Genomic DNA, 17,658 nt, shown 5'->3' with positions numbered 1-17,658 from the left:
ATTTGAATGCAAGTATGAAAATATGCATAGTAGTTGGCAATCAGGGTTTGATGACCCTCATTGCAGTGCATCCTAGATAGTCTTCGTTATTTTCTTTCTCACACCCTGCCCTTTCACTTTACTTATTAATTAGTAATTTACTTGGTTAAGAAAGCCCACTCCAGGCACCTGTAAGGAGCTAAAGTTGTCAAATGGAAATATGCCAGAAAGGCTGTGTAGGTGTAAATGAGCGTCATTACGTGGTGTATAAGAGATCTGGCGTGAAGAAGTTTATGGATGTGGTATTTACGGTTACAAATGAGGTATAAAACCATCATATCAAGTTTTATCAGAAAATGTTAGCATGTTAGTGTTGCCTTGCCATTTCATCAAGATTTGAAGTAATTTGTCATAGCAGAAACATGCGAATACTTAGTAGGGACAGTGGGTACTGAATGTACACTGCATGACAGTTAATGTTCTGCGAGTGCCATCAGAGAACCACATACGGTAGTCATTAGAAAGATGTTAGTTGCAGTTCTCTAATATACTGGTTTTCTCATTGTTGGCAGGTATCCAAAAGTAATGTCTGAAGAAGGTGTGAGGGCAGTCCGTGAGTGGCTGGAAGCTATCAGTGCCATTGAAGAAGGTAACAGTCTGGCATTTTTCTTTCATTAAACTGGTTTATAGTGATACCCTCCTGCCCAGTTTCAGAAGCTTATCTTGGTGTCAGGTTTCTAGCTTATCAGGACTCCCAACTTGTAGTGGCTGTAATGATGCAGGTAGGCCTCACAGCCTGGGCAGAGTTTTAGGGAGTCAATTGAAATAGTGCTGCCAAAAGTATTCTTGCAATGAGAATAACTCCCTGGCATCTTCCTGATTGAAAACTCCTCTGGATGTCTGTCACCTTGGTGACTCTGGCAGTTTCCCACCACCAGGTTCAAGTTATTCAGGAAGAGAAGCACCTAGAAAGAAAAACATATACTTTGTTTTAGATTCCTTTATGACTGTGCACTATTTTTTCATGTGGAAGAAAACTCTCTACTCTGCAAGAGTCTCTGGTGTATTTTAAGTAATAAAAATTTTCAACAGTGCATACTGTTAATTCTTTTAGGGTCATTTGCATATAAGCCATGTGCATCCACTACAGGAGGTTTAAGATACCACAGTGAAAACTCTAGCTTGTCTGGTTTTCCTTGTGCGTTTTCTTTTTACCCTTTGGTTTGGATATTTTGCCAGCACCTTAGTATTTATGGGCATCAGCTGAGTTTAAAGACTCCGTGTTTCTGAAGTATAGTCATACTGTCCATTTATGCTGTGCTGATTAGTTCGATAAAAAGATCAAAACATGCATATCAGTTGCTAGAGGGGGTTGGCTTTTTTGACTTAAACATAACCATAAAGACATACAAAAAAAAAAAATCATGAACATTCAGAGGCCCTGTAGCTGAAATACTTGCTGTCCTGAAGGGGTCATTTGCATATATCCCATGGGCCTTCACTACAGGAGGTTTAAGGAATCACACCTTGAAAACTGTAGCTTATCTGGGTTTTCCTTGCAGTTTTTATTAAGGTTAGGTCTGGCTTATGGTAGATTACTTGTGCATGACTTGTAAATTAGGTTCCTTTGGTCTTCACCTTTGTTGTCAAACCAGATGGGGCATGAGTAAATCTCATCATACCCACACCTAAATAGGATTGTATTGCTATAGAACTTTGTTGATATTTTGTCCATCAGTGAAGGGGGGGGGGGGTTGCTGCAATCATTCCTTGCATTCCTTAAATGGAATATTTTTCATTTCATTTTGCAGAATAATTATGAAATGCAAGATTTCATTAATCCATACATTCCCCTGGTGCTGTCGTCATTGGAGATGTGTTTGTCACAGCCTGTGGTTTTCCTCCAAAACCTGACACAGCAGCTGTAGATTTAGTCAATCCAGGTGCTGCCAAACATTTTGTTAATTCTAATCCTTTCGTTTCTGACAAGGATGGTAAAATAATTTATAAGTTTGGGGAAAAGTTTGTGCTTCTGCAGCTTTTATTTTTTTTTTTAATTTTTAATGTTCAGGCTTGTATGTCAAAATTTATTTTAATTGTTTTATATGCAGTTCCCTACTGTGAGGAAAAATCTGCTTTTTGTGGTTCCGTTTCTTCTCATGTCACTCGTCATTGTTTAAAGAATGTGTGTAACTGTAGGATATTGCAACCAGTGGTACTGTTGGAGGTTTGCATTGTGTTCTCAGAACCTCCTGTCCTTTAGATAAAGATTTAGTTTTTGGACCTTCTGCTTCAGAGTTCATCAAAAGGTGTGATGGGAGAGGTAAAGTGATACAGGGAAATTTGTCAGATTTTTTAGCTCTTCTCCAAATTTTCCAAGAGGTTTTCTGCACTCTCATCCACTTTTGGCAATAAACAAAATAAACAGTCTCATCAAAATACAGGCATTTAAATAAACATTGGCAAGGAGGTTCAAAAAAGAAAGCATCCCCCAAAAGAAAACAAAGGACAGTCAAGTAAAGCAGAGTGGCTATATAAAGGACCTTACCCCCACCCTGGCTGTCACATATCTTCCAGAAAGTATGAATGTCTGTTGCTGTCTTTGGCAGCAGATTGTTTCAGACAAATGGGTTCTGAGGCTGATTCAGCAAGGTTACTAATGGTAATGGGAAGAAATTCCTCCATTCTAGGGAATTATCCCACATCCATTAAAACAAATTCCTCTTTTCCCTCCTGACGTACAGCACATGCCATCTTAGGGGCTAATAAAAATATCCCAGAAGGGTATCGCCTAAGTTTAGAATGCTTTTATTTATGTATTTGTTAGTCTTAATAGTTTGCCATGTTTTGATTTGCTTTAGAAACTGAGTGGTTGTCACAACTATTCTTGTCCAGTAAAGCTTCTTGTTGTGACTTGATTTATGTCTCTGTGAACGTCTTGTGAAACATGCAGTTATTAGACATTTTACATTGGCACAGCCAGCCAATTTTATAGGTTCGTGGGTGATTACTAGGCTAATGACCTTGTGGGGGGGGGGGGGTTTCCTACATGCATCTCGCAGGTTGATACTTTGTAACTGTTTTATGGGGCATATGTAGACTTGAGTATGTGGTCAAGTATTTAGAGGGTGTCTCTAACTATTAGAGACATAAGTGCCATATTGGGCGTAAATTTCCAATTCTCCATTCACTGGTCCAAGTTACGGTTGAATTATATTAGGGAAGGGCTTTGCTTGACATGAATGGGAAGCCTGTTCCAGAGAAGGGGTAGCCTCTTAGAAGCATGCCTTTCCCTCCAGAATGTCCCAGTTACATTGAAGGCAAGGTTTAGGTATGTAGATCAGGTAATTCTGATGCTGTTTGCTTCGAAAATATGCAGTTTGGTCCATCAGAGTGGGATGAGAAGCTGATTTGTAGGTCAGGCATAGATCATCTCTCAGCAACCAGTAGAATACAGAGTGCAAGGACAGGGCTTTGAGGTGGTCCTTGTAGGACATATTTCTGCCCTTTATTCGTTTTGTGAGGAACCTGTGCTGGACACGCCAGTTGTTGCATATGCCTGGTCAAGTACATACCAAAGGCGGCATTGTACTCCGTGTTTGGTCAGATGAGGGCAAAGTACAGCAGAACAGTGACATCCTTGGACCTAAATACCATACCTCCCTTATAAGTTGCTCGACCTACAATAATTTCCTTACCACCATAGAGACTTGATGGTCAAAGGCCAAGTTGCTGTCTGCTTGTGCTCCCAGATCCCTGACTAATGTGTGTACTTTTTAGGGTATATTATCAATATGGTAGTTACCAGGGATAGCGGTCTTCCTAAAGGATACCGTTGTGCATTTCTTGCCATTGATCCTTTTTAAAAAAAAAATCTACCGTGTTATCTCATCTGCTTGAAAATTTTACACTGCTGACAGATGAGGGGACGATAGCATTGGCAAGTGGGAATGATATTGATTTGACAATTAGCCTACATCTGGAAATTCTACTGGAGAGGCAGTAGGAAGGTAAGGCTAAGACAGCTGGACCTTTCTTCATGAAAGTTTGTATAAAGCAGTAGGCAACTCTGAAGTCTTCCCTACTACCTTCATTTTAGTCAGTTTTCCTGATAGATAAACTAAGACCACATTTTACTTATTTTTTTTAATTGCATTGCATGCCAGAAGTTAACTAGGTTAAGCCTTTCCCTTGAGTTAAAAGACAGTAAATTAAGGCTTTTCAGTCTTAGAAAATATTAATGGCAACATTAGTCTTGTATAGCATTCATTGAAAAAATCTGTGCCATGTGAGTGGCTGGAATATGCAGAAAAGAAATGCAAATACTAATTTTAACTGTTACATGAACAGGCATTGGTAAGGCAAGACTTTGCTTCAAAGTTTATTTTTTTGCAATGCAAAGTTGAGCATATATAAATTATCTTGCCAAGAACAGTGACATACTGTGGCAAGAAAATTTTGAAGTTTAACTTTAATTCAGCAGAGTCTTAACTGGTAAGTATATGGTTAAAAGCCTTAAAGCAGTAGCATGTCTGAGTTCATCACATAGTCTTTGTTGTTCAGAGTTGTCTCTGTGTGAGAGAGAGAGAGAAGAGAAGAGACTGAGTGTCTGTACTGCGTTTATAGTGTCTCAGAGGATGCATGATTCCAGACTAAATCAGTTCACAAGAAAAGTTGTGTTGTGTGATTGTGTTTGGTAATTCCAGGTGAATCCTGTGTATAATAGTCTACTAAATCCAGACATAATGTTAAGAAGCTCAAAAAAAGACTTTTTCCACTGACTGTAAACTGACATTTCTATCTGCAGGATTGTTCTGTAAAGTATTCCTGTGTAGGCACTATGTTACATTACAGTTGCAGCTTTCAGCTTGTGTGCTGTTTATACTAGAATGACCTTCAGGTTGTGTGCTCAGCAAGAGGGAGAGCGAGACATTTGTGGTGTTGGTTAAGTTTTCATATGTCACAGTGTGAAGCAAAACATTTATTGCCGGTTTTGTTTTAATGTAATGAGTTCAAGATGTTGGCTGTAAGCCAGATGATTCATGCATTCTAAATCTGACAGTTTAGTGGTTTCAGGCAATGTTTTTATAGCACATAAAGATTGTACAACAGAAAACAATTTTACTGGCATTAAATGTCACATTCCAAGATGCCAGGTTTGATTTCTTCCAGTTTTTCATGTTCGTAGTGTGAATGTTTAGACGTTCAAGCTGTTTTTTTACTTTTCCTTAATGAAAAATAAGGAAGAATAATCAACCGTGATCAGTATATCATCACCATATATGAAGCAGTGCTTATGGTAAAGGTATTTATAGTTTTGTGCATGGGTAAATTGAAAATAGACATACTGACATGATGTTATAATACCTTCCACACATTTAGACCAGCTACTGTGCAGGACAGGAAAAAAGTGGAGGTATGTCTGTCTACATTTAGGAGAGACTTCCATCAAGGCTGGGAAAGTAGCATGATGCACTAGAGCTTCCTCATGTCCAAATAACCATGAAAAAGATCCCGTGTCATATATTAAATAGCTATAGAATTCCCTGTATGACAAAGAAAGCCACAACACCTATCTTCCGGAACTTGAATCACCCACTATTAAACCCAGTACCATTTTCCTAAGTAATCTAACTATCCAGCTATAGACTGGAAACCTATACCATCACTAGTGTACAATCACAGAAATTCCTGGACTTTGGCAATACAAATACCCTGTAACAATTATTCAGAGTACCCACTAGGGGAAATAACATTATGAATCTTGCCCTTAGTATTATGGGAGCATCTTGCACCATATCATCACTTGCTAGGTCTCACCATAAAGCAGTCTCCTTCAAATTAAAACTGAAATCAGAAATCCCTTCCACCCAAAGTACCTTTCTCCTAAGTGATACATTGGCAAGCATCATATCCCCAGCAAACACCATAAACTCCACTGAATACAGAAATGTACACCACCACACTATACCAACATGTAAGCAGCTGGGTAGATGAAGCTGTGCCCCATAGGAACAAGTGGTGGGCAAGCCCCAGAAATAAACCCACATGGTGGATCCATAATATGAACAAGTTTTATAATAAAAGGGAAAGAATTTTGACCAAACATAAGAGTTGTTCCCAGAATGTAAGAACCAGAATGTAAGAACCCTTGTCAGTGAAACAAACCTCTCATGAGCTTAAAATCCACCAAAGCCAAGTTTGATGCTAAAATAGCTACCTAAGCCAAAGACTGTCAGAAGGCATTTTTTTAGCTAGGTTTGTAATCTCAAAAGCACAGTGTAGCAATGCACTGAGTTGATTGTGAGAGATGTTATCCACACTAAGGCTGAAGATGTAGCTAACCTACTGGCTGGTAAATTTAGCTTAAACTTTACCCCCGTGTCTCTCAAGATATACCTGAAACTAGCTCCCCTCGAAGTGTAACACAAGACCAAGTCCTAAAAGTGCTATCAGAAGCTAAAAATACTTCATTGATGGATCCTGACAGTATCCCTGAATGCATCTTTAAATACTATGAAGCATAGTTTAGCCACACCCCTAATAGCATGGTTCGGTCTCAGCCTCAATAAAGGTCTTGTACCAAGCAAATGGAAGACAGCAACAGTCATTCCCCTGCATAAGAGAGAACCTTCTACAGACCCAGGTAGTTATAGACCCGTACGTCTGATCAGCCTCTTCTGCAAAGCCATGGGAAAGACTTCTCATGGAGTTAGTCAGGATGTAGGGAACCTCCAAACACCGGACCTGTGTCAGTTTGGATTCATCAAGGGCAGGTCATGCTTACTGAACCTGGTAGATTTTTTTGAAATAGCCACCAAAGCAATGGAAGAGGGCAAAATGTTACATGCTGCATACCTCAAGCTGGCCAAAGCTTTTGACACAATTCCCCACTCAGGCATGGTAGAAAAGCTAAATAAACTGGGAATAAACCCGTATGTCACCCGCTGGATTACCAATTCGCCTGCTGGATTACCAACTTGCTCACAGGTAGGATGCAGATAATCAAAATGGGGGAAGTTATTTCCACAGAGAGACCAATCACCAGTGGAGTCCCCAGAGTTCTGTGCTGGGACTTCAGTTCTGGCATACCAAAGGGGTCTGACTAAGTTTGCAGATGACTGCAAGCTAGAAGCAGTCACTGAATCCCAAAACGACTTGGCCATCCTGCAGGAAGGTATGTCCCAAGTAAATATGTGGTGTCAAAAGCATGGTCTGAAACTAAATGCCAAAAAAATGCATTATTGTGCCCTTTGGGAAGTAATCTAGCCCAGGGGCTAACTTTTGACCAACAAAAATGTAAATTTTTCAAAATAAAAGCACTTTAGGAGAGACCTTTGGCTATTTCTCGTTAGAAAAAGATCTTGTCTTTCCATACTATAGCCAGTGTGTCTTTTTATCATGATAGTATGGGAGGCTTCTGTATGGGCAGTTAAGAAATGGTGTATCCGGTAGATGGTAGTTTCTACAACCTATTGTGGTTTCATAGACAGAATCTGTGTAGTGACTTATGGTCCTAGAGTCATATTTTTGTTAGGCCCTGCCAGTGATGTTTGGTCTTCTGGGCTTGACTGTCTTGGTGAGGCAGCGTCACATAGTTTTAAAAGGGTTTTTTGAGATTAAATGATCTCCAGCAGTAAAAATATAACTACTGAGTAAAAACAAATGTTCCGGGTTATGTAGAGGGAGCTTACCCACCCGCCTGTAAAATTTTTTGGATGTAAAACATTTGCAGTAGGAGAGTTTACTATCCCCCAGTATTAAGTACTTGACTTTGGTGGCAACAAAGTTTAAGTATGTCTACTTAAGGCGTATATGGCTATGTATCTTATGGTCCCAGTGATTGCTTGCCTAGTATTCTATGATCTGAAGTTGTTAATCTTCTTCCTATTCGTCACTGATGGGTTCGGTTCCGAGCCCTCGGAACTGAGTCGGCCTAATACCAAGCTCGCGTACACCAAAAACCCTCGAGCTAATCTGCTACCCACAATGCCCTTCTCCCAGTTACCTCAGATCTCATTTTGCCGCATAGCCATATAGCAGCGTTTCACCGAGCTCTCTAAGTGTTGTATTTTTCAAAATTTTCAATATTTTACATGTCTTTTTCTCTTAAAACTCTTCTATACCTACTTGCCTTAACAGCTCTACCCACGGGTATCTTCCTTTTACCATTATTGGTAATGCCCTTCTTTACCCTTGTGGTACTCTTAATACCATTGTTGGTATTTTCTCCTTTTTGCTTTCCTTCTCTATCCCTTTTTGGATTGTTGAATTGTTTTTTTCTGAGTATGGCTGAAAAGAAAGGGACTTCGGGGTTTAAGCATTGCACTTCCTGCAATGGTAAACTCCCCAGTAGCGACCTGCATGAGGAATGTGTATATTGTCTGGGGGTTCCACACTTCTGTGAAACCTCCCTGTCAGATTTGTGTCAGTTTCAGTCAGTGGACACTGAATAAAAGAAGAAATAAACTTATTTTGAAAGGCCTGCTTCCTTCTCCTTTTTCTGAGGCTGTTTCTGCGTCGGAGGTCTCAACCCCTCCATCTAAGGACAAAAAAAGTCCTCATTCTGACCCTTCTTCACCGGCCAGTGATAAGGGCAAGCCTCATAAGCACAAGGCCCAAAAGTCTTCCATAGAGCACAAGATCGCCTCCTCTGTTCCGACCACCTCGGCTCCAAGTACCGCTCCAATGGTCTCTACAGACATTGCGATGACTTCAGCATCGGTGCCACCCTCTGCACCGACTGTTACAGTTCTGACTGTGATTTCGGCTCCGGCCTTATTGCCTGCCATTACATCAGCACCAACTTCTCCCATCTCTGTTCCAAGATTGGTACCGACCACTTCTTCGGAGCTGATAATGACCTCCACTCCAGCTATTCCTTCAGCTCCGAGCCCCTTCTCGGCACCAATAGTTCCCCTTTTACCTATTTCGAAACTGGAATCCTCGGTGCCGACTTTTACTACACCATGGACCCAGTACTCCCTGTCTTTGGATCTGTTTTCAGGACAACCCTTTAGCCCCTTTTTGAACCGACCTGACTCCCACTCAGGAGTGTCTGTAAGGTCCACCAGAAGTCTATCTGAATTGGATGTGGTGCGCCTGTTCGATCAGCTGCTGACAGCTAGAGGGATTACAAATTTTCCTAAAACCCATCCCACTCCGGGTTTTGGGTCCATTGCCCCTGTGACTCCCACGTATTCTCCTCCCTTGGACCCTTCGGATCCAAGGCCCATAGCTTTGACGTCTGCAGGAGGACTCCTCTCCTCAGTGCCGACAGTGACCTTCTCTGAGGCTCCGAGGCCCCTTTGGGTTTCGGTTTCTTCGGAACCACCCATTCCTCAATCTCATGCTTGGGGGGGTGGAACTCCCTGCTCCAGGTACGGTTCCAGTTATTTCATTGGTTCCGTCTTTGGACCTGGGGGCAACTTCCACCCTGGTTTTGCTTGAGGCTCTGTCCCCGGGAGCGGGCCGTGTCCCCAGTTCTGAGATTGTCTTCCTTGGTTCAGGGCTCCCATTCCTCTTCGGGCGGGCCTGCCTTCCGGGTGATGGAGAGGGTGCTTGCTTCGGGAAATGCTCCTCCTATGTCGAACCTTCCCCCCACTCCTGAGATGCAGCTATCACAGGCCACCCCCCCCCCCAGGACACAGAGAGCACAAGCCTCAGAAAACCCCTGTACAGGGTAATATCCTTTCTGAGTCTTCTTCAGATGCTCCCACTGAAGAACCACCTTGGAAACGGATGTGTAAGAGGAAACACAAGGATTCCCCAGAGGAGTCCCTCACTGAGGATATGGACTACGATGATGGGGAGGTTACTTATCAAAACATCGAATGATCATAACATCTAAACTGAAAACATCAAGACCATAACATCTAAACCTCAAAACATCTAAAAGTCATAACATTGAATCTCAAAACACTGAAAACTACAAAGCAACTATGAATAAAATCCCTGCACACTGTTTACTACGTTTCTGCAGGGGGGAAAGCCTCCCTGCACCCCCCCCAAGTGGGGGGCTCCACCACCCACACCCCCTGTAAATTATATATACCAACTCCAAGATCGCACTACAGTGGGGGAAAAAGGTTAATTTCCTAACCCCACTGTAGTGCTGCGATCTCTGAGTTTGTATATTTAAGTAAGGGGGTGTGGGGGGGGTCCCCCTGCAGAAAAGTAGTAAACAGTGTGCAGGGATGTTATTTATAGTTGCTTTGTAGTTTTCAATGTTTTGAGATTCGATGTTATGACTTTTAGATGTTTTAAGGTTTAGATGTTATGGTCTTGATGTTTTGAATTTAGATGTTATGATCATTCGATGTTTTGATAGGTAACCGATGGGGAAGGATCCACATGGTCACTCCCTGACTATGTCTCCTTTGGAGACATCCTGGAAATTTTTAGGCAGAGGGGTGACTGGAAGCCCTCCAACCCTTTCTCGGAGGAATCCGTATTTCTGCAGGCCTTCCGCTCTCGGCCCTCTACTTCTTGGGTGACCCCCCCCCGATGTGTTAGTCAAGCTCATCGTGCAGTGGGCGTGGAAGAACCCCGATACCGTTGAGGCCATTCCCCGGAGACCAGACAAGATACTTTCCCCTCCAGAGGAACAGCCCCATTGGTCTAGAGGCTCTAGAGGCTTACCAGTAGATGCTATGGTGGTGACGGCTGCCACAAAAAAGGACCTTGCAGAGGAAAGTCCTGCTGTCCATCCACCCAACAGAGAGTCCTGGGCGGTGGACAGATTAGGGAAGCGGGTTTTTGCTTCAGCGACCTTTGCTGTCAGGTTTCTGAATTACTTGGCACATTTTACAAGGCTCCAAAGAGATCTCATCTCTGAACTCTCTGGAACCCTCGTGGGTCAAGTTTCGGACTGGGCATGTGAGAAAGTTGCTTCCCAGCTTGCTACCCTAGAGTCTATCTCCAACTCGTCCTTGAGGTTGCTGTCCCAAGCAAGCGAAGGGGTGTCTAGAACTGTGGGTGCAGGTGTAGTTATGAGATGTCATGCCTAGATGGGCATTTATGACCTCGCGGACTCCTTCAAATCTTCCTTCTTGAACGCCCCTATCAAACAGTTTGCTCGGTTCGGTTCTAAGGTGAAGGACACATTAGCCAGGTGTGAGCAGGATGGAAAAACCTCGTCTGCCATTGGCCTACGTTTTTCCAAACCTCAGCACTCTTTCTCCAGGAACTAGAGGAGTGGAAAGATATGGCACAAAAAATCTCAAGGCCCTTTCCGTAGTGCACGTGGTGAGGATTCCCCCAGAGGCAGAGGGGGTTGCAATAATGGAAGATGCCCCTTTCGGGGCAGAGGGGGTCCCCGAAATTAGGACTCCAGGGATTCTTTCTCCAGATGACCTTATCAACGCTCCTGAAGCACTGCCCGATTGCTTTCCTCTGGAAGCAGTCGGGGCTCATTTTTCTCTGCACCAAGCTGTCTGGCACTCTATTACAAATGATCAGTGGGTGCAGAGAATAATTTCCAGAGATTATTACATCCCTCTAATCTCTTATCCAAGACCTCCAAAATGCCTTCCCAGTGTTCCACCCAGTCAAAGGGAAGAGGCAGCTTCAGAAATAAGAAAGCTGTGTCTAAAACGAGTCATCCAACTAGTCCCCCCAGACCAATGTGGATCCAGTTTTTACTTCAGATTCCTTTGGTGCCAGAAAAGACCGGGGACTGGAGACCCATTTTGGATCTCAGCCAACTAAACAAATCAGTAGTTCAGACCAAATTCTGCATGGTCACAATACAGTCCATTCTCCCATTTCTTTGGGAGGGTGTGTGGATGTGCTCGATAGATCTCCTGGATGCATATTACCACATCAAAATGGACAAGTGCTCCAGGCATCTCCTTCGCTTCCATCTGGGAGCCAATCATTACCAATTCAGAGCCCTGCCATTTGGTCTCTCGACGGCACCCAGAGTGTTCACGAAATGCCTAGCAGTGGTGACAGCTCATCTGAGACTTCAGGGATTCCAGGTGTTTCCAAATCTAGACGATTGGCTCCTCTATGCCCCCACCAAGCGCCTACTGGTCAGGGTCCTCCGCTACACTCTAGCACTGGCAGAGTTTCTAGGCATCTCAATACACTGGGAAAAATCCAAACTTCATCCCACCCAACAACTGGAATTTATAGAAGCAGTATTCAATACTCAAACAAGCCAAGTCTCTCTTCCTCCTCACAGACTTCAGAGTTTAAGGTTACAAGTACAAGTGATACTCAGTCGAAGGAAGGTGTCTGCAAGGAAAGTTCTACAGGCTCTGAGGTCTGTGGCAGCAGCCATCCTAGTTGTTCCCCTAGCAAGATTGCATATGAGACTAATACAATGGCTCCTTTTGTCCCAGTGGATATTCAGTCTCCATCCTCTGAACTCACAGATCCTCATCACCAATTCCTGCAAACAAGATCTCCTCTGGTGGATGAGAACATATAAAAATCTTTGGTGCCGCCCCTTCCAGACTCCCCAACCCAACGCCATGTGACCACGGATGCTTCCCTGATAAGATGGGGGGGGGGCACTTCCAGGGAAAAACAGTCCAAGGTGCATGGTCCAACTTAGAGGTCAACTTGCATATCAGTGTCCTGGAGTTAAGAGCAGTGCTGTTAGCGTTGCAGGCACTACATCCGCTCCTTCCATCAGGAACGATTGCAATCCATTCGGAAAATGTTCGTCATCTGGTACATAAACAGGGAGTGACCAAATCATACCTCCTATGTTGCAAGGCCATGAAAATTTGGCATTGGGCGATAGCTTCCAACCACTTTTTAATTGCAACGCATATCCCGGGGAGATCCAGCGTGATTGCGGACAGGCTGAGCAGATGCATCCTCCGTCCACACGAGTGGTCTCTCAACCAGAACGTGATGGCAGAAATCTTCAGCCATTGGGGGCAGCCTTGCTGTGATCTTTTTGCTTCCCCTTCAAGCAAAAAATGCAGCAGCTACTTTGACCTCTTTCCCCCAGACAGGGAGTCACCGAGGGACGCTTTGACTCATGATTGGCCTGCGGGTCACCTCTATGCTTATCCTCCGATACCTTTGATACTCCTATTTCTAAGGAAAGCAGGCCGGTTGAGATGTAAAGTAATCCTCATTTCCCCCTTTTGGCCTCGACAAGTGTGGTTTCCCTTCCTCCGGCCTCACCTGTTACAACCTCCTTGTATCCTGGACACTCGTCAGGACCTAATATCTCACCCACAAGGGCTGACTCCCCCAAATCTATCCACTCTCAAGCTGACAGCTTGGTTTATCCACTTCCGTTAGTCCCCAGGCAGGAAACCCTCTCCTCACCTGACCGCGATATTATTCTGGCCTCCCATAAACCATCCACCAGAAAACTCTACAGAGACAAATGGAAAAGATTCACTATCTGGTCTAATAATCAGATGCTAGATCCTTTTTCAACTCCTACAGCTGCTATACTTCAGAATCTTTCTGAATTGTTTGACAATGGGGCATCAGCTTCTACTATTCGAGTCCATTTAGCAGCTATTTCTAATTTCCATAATGGCTCTTATCTCCACCCACCTTTGCAAGACCTTTCTCAAGGGAGTTTTCCATAGCAGAGCTCCTATCAAGCAACATGTGGAGACATGGAATCTCTCTCTGGTTCTACAGTTTCTCTCTCTAACCCCTTTGAGCCTGCTGCGACATGTGATCTTAAATTCCTGTCATGGAAATCGTTGTTTTTGGTAGCGGTCACATCAGCCCGACAGATATCAGAGTTACAAGCCTTGTGCATCAAGAGCCCGTATCTAATCTTCCATAAGGACAGACTATCCCTTCGTACTAACCCATCCTTTCTCCCCAAAGTGGTGTCCAACTTCTCTATTAATCAGTCCATTGAGCTCCCTGTGTTTTTTCCAAATTATTCCAACAAAGGAGAATACTGTCTACATTCATTGGACGTACATAGACAACTATGCTTTTACCTGGACAGGTCTAAGTCCTTCCGCAAGTTGGACCAACTTTTCATTTCCTTTTCTGGTCCAAGAATGGGATGTGCTGTATCAAAAGTTGCTTTATCAAAATGGCTTAGTGACTGTATTTCCTTTTCATACTCCCTAGCGAATGAATCTAAACCTGTTCAAATCAAAGCTCATTCAACTAGGGCCATCACAACTTTGGTTGCCTTACACTCCAGGACTTCCATGGATGACATTTGTGCTGCAGCCATTTGGGCTAAACCCCATACTTTCATCAAGCATTACAAATTGGATTTGGTGTCCAGGGAAGAGCGGCTTTCGGCTCAGTGGTCCTCAGGAATGTTCTTCCATAGGGGCCACCCAGGTTCTCCAAGTAGCTTGGGATTTTGTCCCATCATTGATGAATAGGAAGAAGATTAACAACTTCAGATAAAGAAGTTATGTCTTACCATAACGTTCCATCTGAGTTGTTGATCTTCTTCCAGTCATCACACCCTCCCACCACCCCCCACCAAAGGCTCCTGGTGGATCTTCTGGGTCCTTGTGGTGTTTCAGGGTTTCTGCTCAGAAATGGCCTCTGTTTCTGTTTTCTTCTATATGTTGCATGCAAACTCGATCTGAGGTAACTGGGAGAAGGGCATTGTGGGTAGCAGCTTAGCTCGAGAGTTTTTGATGTACGCGAGCTTGGTATTAGGCCGACTCAGTTCCGAGAGCTCGGAACCGAGCCCATCAGTGATGACTGGAAGAAGATCAACAACTCAGATGGAACGTTATGATAAGGCATAACTTCTTTTTCTTGTGTTCTACCCTTTATTATGAAGTTCTGATTCAAGTGAGTGTTGTTTAACTTAGTTTGGGAGAGCTTGTTTTCATTCTCATTTGAGTATGCAAGAACGTTCCCAGTTTCACTTCTTCCATCTTTGGGCAGAAGAGACTCTCAAACTGTTGAAAAAGTGGAAGGCTCCATATATTTTTGGTGATGTAGGTATCTACTCAGAGTGGTCTCAGGCAGACTTCAGCTGACAAAATGTTGCAGTTAGCACTTGGATACTTCACTTCATACTTTGTTTAGCTGTGGGTGAAACTTTGAAGACCTAATATTATGAGTGTCTTGCATATAACTGCATTTTAATTGATCACTAATGCAATGTTAATTTCATTAGTTTTTTTTTTTCTATTATGTGCCATATTGGTTTCTGAAAAACATTTATATAAATTTGATTTAAGTAGTCTTTCACATTATAGTTCTTATTTACAAGAAAAGCATTAACACAAATGAAAGCCAAACAGTAGGTGTATTTAAGTAAACACCACCTTATTATTCTGAGGCTTAAATGTAAAACTGAAGTAAAGAAAAATGATTTTATAAAAATTAAGAGCAGTGTAAAGTAGACTGTAGGATATCGAACACAGCTTGATGCTCAAATCAAGAAATAAAGTATGATTCATATAATTGTTTTGCCTATCTGCATTGCAGCCGCAGTGTACAGCAGCTATGAAGTAGATGATGACTGGTGTATATCAGTTTTCCAGTCTTACCAGTCGGAACATGGTAGCAGTTTTCCTTGGAGTGTAGGTGAGTGTACCTGCTGGGCACAGCCTATATTCTAGTATTTTATATTGTCTGACTTTTATTTATATAAGGCACCTTTTGTTTTTCTGATTTGGTTAAGTTAGATGAAAGTTATCTTATTTAGCATATTCCGTGTTTTGCAGTGCATTACAAATTGAATAGATTATCATAAGCAGATCACTGAAAAGAGATCAAAGTGATTTCAAAAGGCCAGTACTATAAACTTAACCCAGACAGCTGGAGTTCAAGTAATTACTCAGGCAGTTGAGTGCTGGCATAGAGAGGGATGGACATGAAGCATCTACTGCTGGCTTTATTTATCTTAGGTGAGAAGGAACCACTGCTGCTCCAATGTGTGTGTGTGTGTGGGGGGGAGGGGGGGTGACACTGTGGAGTATGCATGCAGTAGCAAGATGAAGTACTGTAACCTGGGATAGCATGTGTGGAATTGTGCATGTGTCTTCAGACAAAGTGTATAGTTGAAGTCACAGCCGTAGAAGGGAGCACTGTGGCAAAGTAGAAAATCCTTATCCCTGCTGTGGATGATGGTGCCACTGCTGTTGTCTTAGTCTCTTCCCTGGAAGAATGAATGGGTCAGTAACAAGTCCCAAGGAAGACTTAGTGGTCAGTGGGGATCAGACCAAAAAAGGGGTAGGGGGAATGCAATTAGCATAACATTTATATGATGCTTTAGTTGTCTTCCATTATGCTCTTTAGTTTCAGGCTGAAACGTTTCTTTTTCTCACTGCTGTTGCTTATCCTTCCCTGAACATTTTGTTAGCAAGTCATTTGTTTTTGCTTTTTCACTATTTTCTGTTCTGTGGAGTCTTTGTCATATTGCTTTATAGTCTATTTGCGGTTTGTTTTTCAGATGCATATGTTCTTCGTGTTTCACTGTTGCAGTCATTACATTTGGGTTATCTGCTTGCAGTAGCCCTCAGTCGGCCTGATTAACAAAGTCTTGGGTCCTGCGTCGGTTGCTGTCCCTTCTTCCATGATATCAGGGGTATAAAACATGCAGCCGATGCCATTACATCAGTCTTTCTTGCTGTGCGGTGCCCGAAGCAGAAGCAGTTCGCAAGTGCCAGTCGTCCGACTCCTGAAATTCTCGTTTTCAAGTTTCAGAACCAAAGTCTTCAACTAAAGCTAAGTACCCCGTTGGGGAAACTTTTTCTTGCTCCTTACCGATGTCAGTAAAAGTTAATAATTGCATTACTTGTGAAAAGTAAATACCTAGTAAAGATTTTCATTCGTACTGTATTACTTGCCTAGGCCCTGACTACGACGTACCTTGCTGTCGGTTTTGTGCTTTATTTAATCAGCGCACTATCCGTCGTCTGTATATTTTTGCCTCTAAATATTTCGGTTCTCGGTTTAATTATCCAGAAATGTCATCGGTTAGCCATCTGACTACCAGAATTTCAAAAAAACACAAAGATAAAGACAGAGACAGGCCACCAAGGTCCAAAACTGCCGACGACGCTTCTCCTAAGCCAGTCACCAGTTCGCTGGTACTCAGTGAGGCACTTTCAGAGCCCCTGATACCTGCTACGTCTGGTATGCCGCGAGATGCTTCAACTATGGAACCCGTGGATGTCTCGACCTTGGATGGGTCCGGAGCCACTGTGCAGGCACCGGCTTCTGAGGGCGTATTCAGGCCTACGGACTTGCATATTAAACCGACGCCTCCTTCTTTATTTAGGCATAAATCTCGAACCATGCCTAAAAAAAACGATGCCCAGGCTGCATGCTCAGGCCTCTATGCCTAAAAAACAAATGATAAGAATGGCTGAAGATCTTATAACTCTAATCAGTCCGCATGCTCAGGCCTCTATGCCTAAAAAACAAATGATAAGAATGGCTGAAGATCTTATAACTCTAATCAGGGGAATCCAACCTCCCCCTTCTAAGAGACCTAGGACTGAAGTTGTTTGAGTCTTCTGACCAGGATTCTGATTTTTCTGATGATCTGGATTTGCCCTTATCTACTTATGAGGATTCTGATGCAGAGGGCTCTATTCCCTTTGCTTCACCTCCAGAGGATTTTTCTTTTGGTGAAACCTTACATATAATCTAAGGAAGCATTTCCACTGGGAAAGCCAGGAATTTTTGATTGAAAAAAGAGGCTTAGGGATTTCTTACTCCTGCCTCAGCATAGGCCTTTAGCTATTCCTCCTG

General features: G+C 42.9%; 1 protein-coding gene across 1 annotated transcript in view; it reads left to right on the top strand.

Annotated features, from left to right (window-relative positions):
- ABHD16A (abhydrolase domain containing 16A, phospholipase) overlaps positions 1-17,658 on the top strand; it is a 527,648-nt gene that overhangs the window by 450,184 nt on the left and 59,806 nt on the right. Inside the window, exons 17-18 of the mRNA XM_044083280.1 lie at positions 552-628; positions 15,385-15,483. Coding sequence (XP_043939215.1) covers positions 552-628; positions 15,385-15,483 — 176 coding nt within the window. The remainder of the gene's footprint in view (positions 1-551; positions 629-15,384; positions 15,484-17,658) is intronic.

Source organism: Protopterus annectens, chromosome 9.part0 (genome assembly GCF_019279795.1).
Source record: "Protopterus annectens isolate FY-2018-M chromosome 9.part0, PAN1.0, whole genome shotgun sequence".
Classification (NCBI taxonomy): Eukaryota; Metazoa; Chordata; order Ceratodontiformes; family Protopteridae; genus Protopterus; species Protopterus annectens.
Note: the sequence above shows the minus strand (reverse complement) of the source record. Positions and strands in the feature narration are given on the sequence as shown.